This window comes from Artemia franciscana, chromosome 8 (genome assembly GCF_032884065.1).
Source record: "Artemia franciscana chromosome 8, ASM3288406v1, whole genome shotgun sequence".
Lineage (NCBI taxonomy): Eukaryota > Metazoa > Arthropoda > Branchiopoda > Anostraca > Artemiidae > Artemia > Artemia franciscana.
In genome coordinates this window covers 24,723,920-24,737,292 of record NC_088870.1, presented here as the reverse complement: position 1 = coordinate 24,737,292, position 13,373 = coordinate 24,723,920, and the positions used below count along the sequence as shown (strand labels likewise).

At 35.4% G+C, this 13,373-nt stretch overlaps 1 protein-coding gene across 2 annotated transcripts in view; it reads left to right on the top strand.

Moving 5' to 3' along the window:
- LOC136030184 (nuclear exosome regulator NRDE2-like) overlaps positions 1-13,373 on the top strand; it is a 76,904-nt gene that overhangs the window by 10,977 nt on the left and 52,554 nt on the right. Inside the window, exons 2-4 of one of the 2 annotated variants that reach the window (XM_065708927.1) lie at positions 3,980-4,298; positions 9,117-9,257; positions 12,315-13,054. In XM_065708927.1, the coding sequence (XP_065564999.1) occupies positions 3,980-4,298; positions 9,117-9,257; positions 12,315-13,054 (1,200 nt within the window). The remainder of the gene's footprint in view (positions 1-3,979; positions 4,299-9,116; positions 9,258-12,314; positions 13,055-13,373) is intronic. The other variant, XM_065708928.1, reaches the window with a different exon arrangement.

The window sequence follows — 13,373 nt, the reverse complement described above, 5'->3', positions numbered from 1 at the left end:
AAAATGAGCAGAAATAAAGTCAAATAATCTCCCAAGCGTTGAACTACCACAAATCAACATCAGTACATAAATAAAACCCTTAACAAACAGGACTCAAACTCAAAACAAGCAAAAATTAACATGAACAGGGCTGACACCCCACCCCATGTCTTCTGAGGACCAAACATAATTTACACTCTATTGAAAACAAAGAAAAAACAAATGAACGTGGATTTACAGTTTCTTCTACATATACTGATAATTATTCCTTAAAGTCTTAATAATTTTCTATTTATTTAAGTTAAAAAAATTGAAAGCACTTTACATATTTTTTGTCATCCCCACTCGTATTAATCTCTGTTTCATTCTTGTTCCTATTTCATTCTTGTTTTGAGTTTGAATTTATGTTATTAAAAATTTGGTCATTATTTCATTTATTAAGTAGTATCCCATAATACACTTTCAATTTAGATTTTTATTTATCAGAGTTATGCCATTCAATCTTGGTTATTGCTGCTTATTCTCTTTCTGTAGCCAAAATGAGAGTCACAGTGTATAAAATGGGGGGACTGAGAATGTCAAGCTTCAGAGTGCTAAACATCAACGCAAGTTTTGGTTTGGGGTTAGGGTTGGTTGTTGTTATCCAAACACAGGTATTTTATTTCATATGGTTAAATCTATCAACATATGCATAGAAAACCTCGTGGCAGTGGAAACAGCATAAAATTTCTAACCACAACCCAGCTATTATGGCACTGAGTGTCAAAACTGACCACTATCTCTTCAAGAGAGGTCATTCTATTCTTGACACAGTTTTTTGGAATGTACTTTTGGGTCATTTCGTGAAACTTGAACTCACAAAAAACTTAGTACTTTCTCACCAAAATGAGTTCAGACGGCCTGGAATCCAAAAGTGTAGTTTACAGGGTAACTAAAGTGACAAGAAATCTTGTTATCATATACCAGGACTGAATCTCCTATTAGTGTGCATCTGATGTGCTTTGTGAAGGTCTAGTAACATATATATAATTTTTTAAAAATATATATTTTTTTGCACTGCGTGTGTTGTCTTGACAACCGTTTGGAAATTCGTCTCCACCTCTGGTAAAAAGTGAAACTTATCTTTACTCTTTATGTACTGCAAGTTCTTTGTCTACATTCTCATTTGGATTCGTAGTAGTTGCATTTCTTTGCGGCTTAGTATTTTTGGGGTTTGTCAATAAATATACGGTGTTTCATCTAGTTTTGTTGACCGCTGCAGTAAAATTGTTATTTACCTGTAAATTTGTTTTTAGTCAAGTACCTTGTGTTGTATGTTATTATGTCTTATAATAAGGTATTTGAAACGTCATGAATGGGTTTCTTTTTTAAGTCTATAAAACCAAAATATGTAAAACAAACAGAGGACAATGGTACAGTTGATGTAAACATCTGATCTACTTCTTACCTCAAAACATATCTCATTGCGACAATATATATAGGGACGGCTCAGTAGCAGCTTCAATTGCAGCTCATCATAAACATTTAAATTTTAATGTCGCTCCTTACTTGCATTTGAAAAATCTTGTTTTTTTTTAATTTAATTTCTGAACGTTTTTGAATTAATGCGTGTTTTGATCTTGGCTCACCACACATAAATAATTAAAACGAAATTTCTAAATTAATTTTTTTTTCTAAATGCCCTTTTATAGTTTTGATCAGACAATTTTGATAAATAAGGGTTGGGAGAGGAGGCCTAGTTGTCCTCCAATTTTTGGTCACTTAAAAACCCAACTAGAACTTTTTATTTTTTATAAAAACGTTTTTATTAGTAATAAATATACGTATTAACTTCCGTAACGAACTTCTATATTTGTATATTGTGTTGCGAGAGCAACACTTTGGTATTGTCGTGTTTTTTTTTCCTAGTACCCCGATTTCAGCTTATTCTTAGAAAGTTTTGAGGGTCTAACCTTTGCGGCTTTTGCGCAAAGTGTGGACCTTAGGCTGGACGCTTTTACGGAAAGTGTGGACCTTAGGCTGGATTGATGAATATGACTTAGCATTTTGGAAAGCTTCGTAGAACTCTGGCCTGGAGCCAAAAAGGATGGTTTTTGCTTGTCCTTGAGCCAGAACCTACAGTGTGTGAAGTGAAATGGAGTTTTATAGCCTATGTCAGAGATCTATCTGAAGTTATGGAGTCAAGCTTTTGTTTCATCAAACCATGTTTCTGCTTTCGAGTGGAAAGCTCCGTTCTAGCAGGCAAGCAGGCAGGCACCAGTTTCAAATTCAAGATGAACTAAAATCTATAAGTGTTAAATATTTACAGAAACAAAGAAGTGGCATTTTCCCACGGGTCCGAAAGTGCTATCATCTGTTGTTTCTAGCCATTTCTGCTCATCATTTCAGCTGAGTTTATCATTCGGTTTTTTTGCACTTGGGATGGCAGTAGAGAAATGGTATGAGATCTGCCTCTTAAACTTTAAAAGTTCTCTCATTGCTAAAGAAATTAGAGCTTATTCTTTGCTCCTTTCTAAGTGATGACGTTAGAAACTTGGCCTATGCCGAAAAGTCAACTTTTGAACTAAGACAAATAGATTTTTTTTTTGGCGGTAGTCGATAGTTCTTGATGAGCTGATCAAAGTGTATGTCATCCATTTTTGGTAGAACAATTCCTTCATGAGATATACCAGTTTGAAAGTTTAAAGGGTTTGACAACTTCGGTAGTAAGGTACACACTGAAACCAAAAATAGGTCGGTACCAATTATAAGACATATAGGGGAGTTTTGAGCAACAGTCGGCTGTTAGCTCATAATCATCTTCAGCAATGAGGGGCTCGCAACTTTTGCTAGTTGGTGTACTTATTATTTGTTTCTGGTGTATTTGATGGTAAGACCAATTTGTTTCCAGTGGTAAGACATGTAGGAGACTTGTTTATTTTAAGATCTTTACAGATTAACAACTTCAGCGCTTAATCGAAGCGAGCAAACAAAACCAAAGTGTTGCTCCCGCAACACTTTGCTCGGTGTAGCCTAACAAACGTTGCGGAACAACTCACGTTGCCCATACAACGTAAATCTAGCTTTTATTATGTACATGATGGGGTTTCCCCCTTTGTTAATACCTCCCTTTTTACATTAAAGCTTCTATTTTGTCCCAATCCTTTAAGAATGACCCCTGAATTACAAAGGTCTTAGAATAAATAGTTGAAATTACTAAAAATACTTTAACGTAAAGAGAGAGGTATTGTGGATGAGACGAACTGCTTCTTCATGGAAATTCTCTCCTCTCATGATAAATTCTTTCATGGAAAGACCCTCCCACTTAGAATGAGCCCTCTCGCAACATTCTAGGATCACTGGGTCGATACGATCACCCTTGGGAAAAAAAGCAACAAAAAAACAAATAAACGCGCATCCGTGATCTGTCTTGTGTTAAAAATTACAAAATTCCCCATTTTGTAGATACGAGCTTGAAACTTCAACTGCAGGGTTCTCTAATCAGCTGAATCTGATGGTGTGATTTTAGTTGAGATTCTATGACTCTCGGGGGTGTTTCCCCCTATTTTCTAAAGTAAGGCAAATTTTCTCAGGCTCGTAACTTTTGATGGGTAAGACTAAACTTGACGAAACTTATATTTAAAGTGAGCAGGTTACTATTGAGCCGGGTCTCTCCATACTACAGTTCGTTACCACGAACTGTTTAATATTTTGTTGTAGAAAAGCAAGCAGAAATCCCGCTAAGGTTGAACGATTAAAAGAAAAAAAAAAAAAAAAAAACGAGATCTCTACTAGTCTCTTATTTTTTTTTTCATAATATTTGCTCTTATTCATTAATATTTTGTTATAGAAAAGCAAAGAGAAATTCCCATTAAAACCTTGGACTCCTTGGATACTGTTGAATGCCACGATGAATCTAACGGTGAATCCACGGTGACTCAGTAGTGTATTTAATGCCCCTTCCCAGGGGTTTTAATAAACTATTAGGACGCTATGGTCTAATTTATTCTTTCTTATCTAGATGAAGCGGAGGTAACTAATGATACACCATGGAAATTTCCATTCAGTTCATTTCCTATAGAGGATTCAGTTGGTGAAGCAAGAGAAAGAGCCGATAAAACTGTGATAACTTCTGTACTTTCAGAAAGGGATACAGAGAGCAGCAGAGAAACAAAACCTTTTTCTGATGAAGAAAAAAAGAAAGCTGGATCAAAAAGGAAAAGAAAATCTGACAAATTGATGAGGAAGGAAAGGAAGGAAATCAAGAAAATAAGGAGAAAAAAATATAAGAGGAAAAAAATTGACGATTCCAGAGATGCCTGTGAAGCATCTTCCCAGGGGTAGATTTAACTTTTATCATTGTTTTTCAAAACTTGTGTGTAATGAAAACCTTAAGCAATGAAAATGCTTGAGATTGTTATTGTGATCTTGTGAGATAGCAAAATTTTTAATTCAAACTAAGTAAACCATTCGACCTATTTACAAGGTTTCTGAAATTCCTTTTTAAAAGTATAGCTAATTTGTAGCTTGGCTAAGGGCAACCAACAAAGGAAGTGGTGCCAATCGAAGTAGGGTACCTGGAAGATACGGGATTAGAAAGATAAATAAATTTAAATATTTGTGTTTTGTGGCTGCAATTTCCAAGCAAATGAAAAATTTGAATATATTTTGCACATGGTATGTATCTTGTGAAGATATTTTGATCAGAGCGCAGCTAAACACGCACAAACAGGTCATGTTTTCCCAAGATGTATCCAATAGATATTTTGAGACAGGCCTTTTATTCAAAATAGTCCAAAGATCATAAAAAAAGGCTTTTGAGGTTGATACGAACCACCAGAGCCTGAGGGTTGTAAGTTATGTCCCTTGGGCATTTAAGATTTTTATGGAAGGGATGGTTGTATAAACCTTAGAGGTGGCTCATTTGGTTGAAATTGGAAGTACTAGGTCCCTTTTAAGAGTCAATAGTGAAAAGGTTTAACTAGCTCCCCCCCCCCTAACTACCCTTCTTTTCACCATACGTATCTGATTGAATTTGTGCGATGGCAAGTTTGTTTAAAATAGTCCAAAGGAAATATAACAATGCCTCCAAGGGTTGGCGCAATCTCCCAGAGCCCTGGGGCAAGGGCTTTAACTTATGCCCTGGGGACATGTATGGTTTTTGTGGAATGGGTGCTCGTATTAAATTCAGATGGGTCTCATTTGATTTCAAATTGGAAGTTATAGTACTCTTTTTAAAAGTCAAAGTGATTTCAGAGATCCCCCCCACGGCCATCATTTCCCTAAACAAATATCCCGACAAAGTTTCGAGACATCAATTTTTTTCAGCATTGTTGAAAGTTTCAGTAATTATGCGTTTTAGGATGTCAACCCCCCCCCCCCCCTCGAAGTCTCAGGGCAAGGGCTGCAAGCTATGCAATTTGTTCATTGTTTATATATAGTAAATGCTACTGAGAGAAAGTATGCATGTTTGACTGCTACTTTCCCAAAATATGAAGGTCATTAAGATGAGTCTTTCAGGGAATGTTGAGGGGAGTGTTGAACTAAATCATGACATGTTTTAGTTTTGAAACAGTTGTATTTAGCACAAAATTCTAATGTTGGTTTAACTAATTAAGGTATAACAAGTGCTTCAACAGCACAGTCAAGATCATGTTGGGCCTAAAGAGCGTTGAAGAGACGAGCCAACCCGAAAGGGTAAACATCCACACATGAAGTGTTCCTAGGGTTGAGTGGAAGGGGAGGGGGTGGCAGAGCTCTTGTATAAAAAATTTGAAAGGGCTTTGGATTGCTACTCTTAGCATAACAATTTACATCTATTTTCCTTTTCAAGAATTGACCTTTGATATAAAAATATCCCAATTTTAAGGCTGTTTTGGCAACTAATATGATCTTTATTTTGGAAAAGTTGAATAAGGAAAACAACGACAAGTAAGAAACCAAACAAAGTACAGAAAGAGGCTTCTGAAGTGCATATATGAGTGTTGGATCTTCCAAAAGCGTTTGGTTTGGTTTGTCATAGTTTTGTTATTCTCATACTTAGTTTGAAGTTCATTTATTTGCAATATTTGTTCTTTGCTTTTGGTATGTAAATCTGTTTGTTCAACTACAATCAGAATATGCCTTTTTGATAATATCCCAAATTGGTTTGTATGATGGGGTAGGCGTTGTGTCTCACCATATTTTTGATGATTGTCTTTTTTTGTTGCTGCCACATAGTATCATACGTTCGCTTGTTTCTTTCCCTAAAACATTTTCTTGTGTGTTGGATATGCCAAGGATTTGCTATCGATTAACTGTCCCAAAGCTAGCCAAGTTGAACTGACTTAGTCAGTTTCTAGTTTATTTGGTGAGATCAGATTTAATTTAAACAGTGAAGAGTGTGAATATCCATTATTTAAGGTGAAACACAGTTTTTCTTTGTTAAGTTGGCTCCTGCACAGCGGTGGCTTGGTATTAATATTTGTTCGTCAATATCAGCTATTAATTTTTCTACACTTGCTGAAATTTAGAGTAAATATAGAATAAAAAAATGTAAAATCAAAAGACTGAAATCCACTTCAGCTGTAAAATATGAATCGCAACAACCAGACTTGAGACTGCGCAGGTTGTAGAAAAAAAAGATAAAACTAATAAATTTTTTATTAGAGTGGAGTTACTAGTGTTGGGTAAATAGATTACAAATCAACTAGAAATATAAATAATAAGCAGTAGAATCGAGACAAGCAATAAAAAGCTATTTGCTCTTTTTTATTTTGACTGGAGGAGAAGAAGTGTCTTCTTCATTAGATATCATAAGAAGTAAGTCTAGGATACGGGGTCTGAGTTGGAGTAAGAACTAAATTGAGCCTTGCAAAAAAAATTTTAAAATAGAGCCTTCATTCATTTTAATGAGTAATAAAACAAAATCTAGTCGATCAAAAAATCAATAAGGTGGGAGGGGATGGGGAGGCAAAAGAACTACCAAGAATAATTTGACCAACTAAGGGTGGTCCTGAAAAACGAATTTAAAAGTAGAAATGATATGAAACATGAGTGGAAAGGTAGAGCTTGGTAGTTACTAGACTGCGTGAATTCCATTTGATGGAGACCCAAATAAGGGAAACCATAGGGAGGGGATCAGTCTCTTTCAGAGTAAGCAGGAATTAAACAAAGAAATACTATCATTCATATTTGCTTTTTGATTACGAGAGGTATCCCTTATTCTTCTCCAAACGAACGTAAAAATGTCTTTAGTGATCTAACTGAAGGGTTTCTTGATATCCTTTAATGGAGTTCAGAAAAAGTGAATTTAGAGTTAGTAGGAAAGTAAAACATTGGCGAACAAAACACCGCAGCCCGCATTCACGTTTTTCTACAAGGGAAGAGGAAGGTGACAGTAGCTAGACTAAAAGGATTCTAAATTTTGTAAATTCAGCGAAAATAAAGAAACGTAAAATAAGGGAGGGAATCTAAACCGTAAAAAATACGAGAACAAAAAATAAGATATTCATAGGTGCTCTTGGCTTCGGAAGCAGTCTTGAAAAAAGCAACTTGGAGGCAGAAGCGGTCAGAAATGGAAATAGATAGAGAGGGGGGGGGGGGCTGTCGTGGCCAAACTAGAAGTGCTCTAAATCTTAGTTTGACGGTGTAAAAATTGAAATAAGGATAGAAAGAAGGGTCTGAATAAGGGGAAGTAGGATACTATGGTTGAGAATAGCAAAGGCAAAAGCCATGTTTGTTCCTTTATTAGGGGGAGGGGTTCTAACTCAGATTATTTGGTGATAAAAGTAGCTGGTCATAAAAATGGGGGAAGAGGATTCAAGTCTCAGTATTTTAGTAAGTAGGCAATTTAGGTGGGGATGGATTGACGCACCTACGTCTGAGTTATAGGTCAGATCCCGTCAGGTGGCTCTAAAGCTCCTAAAATGTTGCCTTGTATCAAACATTTACATGCAAAGGTCTGACCCTTGAAGATTGGGGGGGGGGTGTAAGAAGACTTAATTTTGTATGCGACGAAGGGCCGAAAGTTTAATAAAAGTTTATTATTTATAAAAAATTATTTCTGTTTTTGATGGATTGCATCAAAATTCGTCTATTTGATTCAGGTATTCATGTATAATTTCAGCAAAATCTTACATTAAAAATTTTTAATAGCCATTATGGTTACTGTTTTTGCAGGCCACGAATAATTTTTTAGCGGGCTGCCTGCCTGGCACGCGTGCTTGAGGCTTGTTGAACATATAGTGCATGGTATTATTTAAGCTACTAAAATTTAATTTGTGTGGTATCAATGTTCTCGTTTTTTTAAACTCTTTGATTTTGGAGGAATGAAGATACATTCATGATTACAAACGCTTTATCCCCCTTTGTGTTTGATGGTTTTAACCCATGGTTGTGTGTGTCATCAGACACAGTTATGCTGAAAGTATCCAACCCGCAAGAACTTAGAAAGGAGTTGAAAGCCAGATTACTCGTATGGCCAGTGTTCAGCAAGACAAAATCTGTCTGCTGCTATAAGAAATTTATTTTTATTTATTTTACTTAGCCATGAATTGATAAATGCTATCTTTGTTGGAAATATTCAATAATAAAATACTTTTATTAAAAGTATTTTTTATATTTAATGCTGAAATTCTCCTATAAAATATTGTTTAAAATGTGGGTTTGGCTAAAAGATCAAAGCAGTCACTACAGATAAGTGATTCTTGGGTTGCTACCTTTAGCCGGGCTCAGCAACCATTTTAAAAAACCATAAAGATTAGTGCTCGGAGCACGTGGATCCTCTCATGCCTTGGTATTTCCTAAGACTTTTGGGAAAAAAATTAAATGGGTTTTTATGTGATTTTCTAGGTCCAAACTATTACTTAGCAAAGGGGAAGTCAGGATAGAATTGTCATGTTCTATGGTCATATAGCTCAGGTTAACTCTTGATAATCCATTTTGGTCTCAGATAAGAATCACAAGTAAACGTTTAATCCAGGGAAAAAGATATATTTAATAAAAATTAAAAAAGCCGGTTAGGTATCATATCGCATATTCATAAGTTATTGACTCTCGTAACATATCGTCGAGGCATCTTTGTAATTGTGTCAATGTATGCAATAATTGTGAATTTCTAGCGTTAGAGCTTTAATCTGCTAATCTTGTGATTTTCTTATATATTTTTTTCTTCTTAGGCAGATTTTTGGGAAGTATAACAAGAAGCTTGTATTCATTGATGGGACTGGGTTGTCCCCTGAAGAAGCTTTTAGATTGGATACCACACCAGATAGAAACAACTTAACATTTGGCAAGCCTCCTAAGAAAATAACTCCCAAGTAAGTTGATAAAGCTATAGAAACATACATCTCACATAAGGCCAGGTTCTAGGACCTTTCAGACCTTCTTCTTCCATGTAACTAGAGTAAATAGAGAGGTTTGTGAAAAAGTGCAGAATTCAAGGAGGCATAAACATTCAGATCTGAAAACCATCATCATCATCATGAAATTAATGTTATCATTATCTTAATTAACTTTACTCAGTTAAAATTGCTTTTTGTATTTCCGCATGAAAAAAACTGAAAAGCTTTAGACCCGCACAAAAACAAGAGAAAAGAAAGATGTATGTGGATTGATTATCCACTAAATTAATTCTGGGCCGGCCATTCACCTCAGATTTTAATTTAATTGCTCTGTTATATATTTTAAAAAGAGGGAGGGTAAAAAAGAGAATATTGATAGCCATACTGTTGGACAGTAATACATATATAATATCACGATCCCGGAGCAAAAAGTGCATACATTTTTATCATTTTAGTTCCATCAATCTCAATATGTTTCGAAGGTATGCTTACCAAGCAACCCCACACGTAGCTCAGATTTAAAAGTGACTAATGGGTAATTCCTTGGTACTTGGGATAAGATTGTTCTGTAACTTAGCCCCTTTATAAATAACTGAAAAAGCAGTCCTTCTTGAAACTTGGTGAGGAACCTCAATATCTCCACTTGTCCGAGTTCTGTGACAATGAACATTGACCTATCACGGAATATTCCTGTAAAACAGTCTGGAAGGCACCCATTACAATACGCGTTACACAAAAACCAGTGTATGAAAATCCCGCAATGCAATTATAGAAATTATATTAATTGTGCTGTACACTAGGGACACTGTACACAAGGGAAAGTACCAAGCCATACATACGAACAGTACAAAATATACGCATGTATTAGAGGAAAATCCAATATCCGTAAAACACAGGAAGGAAGACATGTTTTAAGTTACGGATAGTCCCTAAATTACGCGATAATATTTTACTAATAGCTTTATATGGTACTTGAATGAAAAATTTTCATAATAATCAGAAGGTACTTAACGGACCTTGACCACTTAAAATTCCCTTTGATGAAAGTATTTCATTAATCCAAGACCGCAGAGACTGTGAAAAGACAACAAAATGTGACTTTCTTATATTTAGGTCAAGTTGGTTTAAATTCAACCATGTCTTGGTCATTGCTGCATTAATGTTAGAGGTAAGGAGTTATTCAGTTGGAACAATGCACATCAATGTAGCATCATCAGTACAAAAGAGTATTGTGATCCTACACTTAGAAGGTGCAGGATCGACTAAATCCATAATTCTAGAAGTAGATATAACAACATTAGATCATTAATACAAATCAGAAAAAGAGTAAGACCTAACACAGAGCCCTGGGGGCCACCACAATTAACAAGACTTTTACATGAAAAGAATCCATTAAGGTGAAGCTCTATTAATTACTATTAATTCTGTAATTAGCTCTATTAATTACCGAAGTTGTGTATGATAATGCCATTTTTGTATTTCTACCCTTCCTGAAACCAAATTGAATTGAATTTAAAAGTTTTTGCAGTTCCAAAAGACCATATATCCTAGCGTTAATGGACTTTCTGCAATTTCCTGCTTAAACTTTGAAGGTTACTCTGGCTAAACGCGGCTCAAGCTGCTTATCCAGAAGATCCACAAAGATTAGTATGGAGCCACATTATATGTTTATGTTGCCCCGTTATCCCAATATCATAACACCGATGTAGCTGCTTCGTAGACATATCTCCAAAATATATGTTAGAAGCTTCCAGATTATTAAGACGGCTAATGCTTCGGAAATGATGATCATAATTACCCATGGTCATTAAATTCCGGGACTCTTGGTGCACGGTTTCAATAATAAAAATAACGAAGAGACTCCAAAAGCAAAAACAATTCACTTCAAAACACTAATAAAAAAAGAACAGGTCATGAAAATATTGCTTGTAGCCTGTTCATCTATCAAGTTCCTAACGCAAAGGCTCCTAATTTATTAATTCACATAACCCCAACCTTGTAATATCCCTCAAAATCTAACATAATGAACTTCAATAAGACATTACCCCCAAAAGTACACAAATTGCGGTATCAACACATCCTTTGCATTATATCAAGGCACTTTAGCTACAGCGTTGTCTTTCTTGATATAGATAATAGGGGGTAAGTTAGACATAGATACCTTTCTTGACATAGATACCCAACTTTCCACTTGTTTTTCCACCAGGCATTTACGGATGGTCAGGAGTTCCTTGCGAAAGTATATTTTCTTTTGAGAAGTTCATAATTTTTTTTTGCAGTGATGATGCAGAAAAATTGCAATAGTAATAGTAGGAATTATGGTAAATTATATTAACTGCACATCTCAACCAGAATTCCTTCTTTTCTTCATTCTTTTTATTTGTCTTGATTTCCCTCTGGCAATTTTACATATGGGAATAATTTTTGAGGCGATATTGTGCGGGAGGATTTTTTTATGGGGGGGGGTGTATTTTCGGGGAGAATAAGCCAGGCCCTGTTTAATCAAATAAGCTCCTTCTGAAGTTACAACTGCTGCTCCTTCCATATGAAGTGGCAAAAAAAAATCCGTTGAAGGTTTGATCCGTTGAAAATCCGTTTTGCTCGAACCAAGGGTAAAAAAAAATAGAACAAAAACATTGAAATATGATCTTATAATAGAACCCTGTTGACTTGTATCTTTTAAACCAAATTTTAATTAATTGTTTGATGAATCCTTACGCTTTTATTAAATGCTAGATCTAATGAGCTATATTCACTCTCTCTCTCCTCCTCTCCATCTCTTTCTTTCTCCTACATCTCTCCATTCTCCCTCCTCATCCTTTCTATATCCCTCCTCCAGACCTCACTTACTTCCCATCTCCCCCCGTTTTTTCAGTTGTACCCTTACACCTCCCCCTCTTTCTTTCAGACTTTCTCTCTCCTCTCTTATCTTTTTCTCTCTACTTTTCGGGTGGAAGATTCTGCATTTTAATTTAAAATTTCCTGTAAATGAGGTAGAATCTTTTATTAAGCATAACTTGTTTTATTTTTTAGGTTTAAGTTAGCTTCTTACAATGCACTTGGCGGTGACTCTGACAGCTACAAAGGATCTCCCAAAGGTTCCTGTCGTTATTTCCAATTATTTACGAAATCTGAAGTCAAAGGAAGAAAAACTGTCTCTAGTGATAAATCGCGTAATTCTATTGATAGTGTAATTAATGGAGAAAGTTTTCTTCATATTTTAGATATATATGACCCTGCTACAGCTGCGTATGTTGAAGGTGCCGAATTTTCAGCTAAATCCAGTGTAAACTTTCCAAACGATGAAACTCTGACAAGGGAGCAAGTTCGAGAGTTTAATAAAAAATTGTCAAAAGACCCAAAGAATGTGGACCTGTGGCTGGCTTTTGTTGATTTCCAGGACCAAGCAGTGATGTTCGAGACAGATTTAGGAAAGAAGAAAATAAACCCAGCTGTGGTTTGTGAGAAGAAGCTATCTATTCTTGAAAGAGCCATTAAAGAACTTCCATTGAAAGTTGAGCTGCAACTGAAAAGGCTTGAAGTTGGTGCAGTTTTATGGAGCCATGATAATTTAAGAAGGGAATGGCTCGAAGTATTAAAGCTTCACCCTTCTAATGTAGAGCTTTGGAATGCTTACCTCAACTTTATGGAACATTTCGGTGATTTTAAAGTTGGTGATGTTCTTGGAGGATATCAGAGATGCATTCTAAAGATGAAAAATCTGCAACAGACATTGCAAGGAAGAAAGAAGAGTATCGAAAATGACTTGAGAGGTTGTTTTTTTTTTTATTAATTATTGAATTGATTTTATTTAATGAGAAGGTACTATATCCAAGAAAATAGTTTTCTATTAAATTCCAATTCGACATGTCGCTAAGTTAAAAAAAAATCATGATAATCAGGTCCTTTTACTATGACCAGGCTATTGAAAAATACTAATTAATGCTTTATCGTATCTTCAAGACTATCATGAAAACAGGTTATAACGGTTTAGGTAATATTTTTTCACAAAAATCCACTTGCTTGGTCAAAAGTTCAATAACCAACAGGATGTTCAGAAATAGAAACCAGAAAGATTTTTTTTTTTTTTAA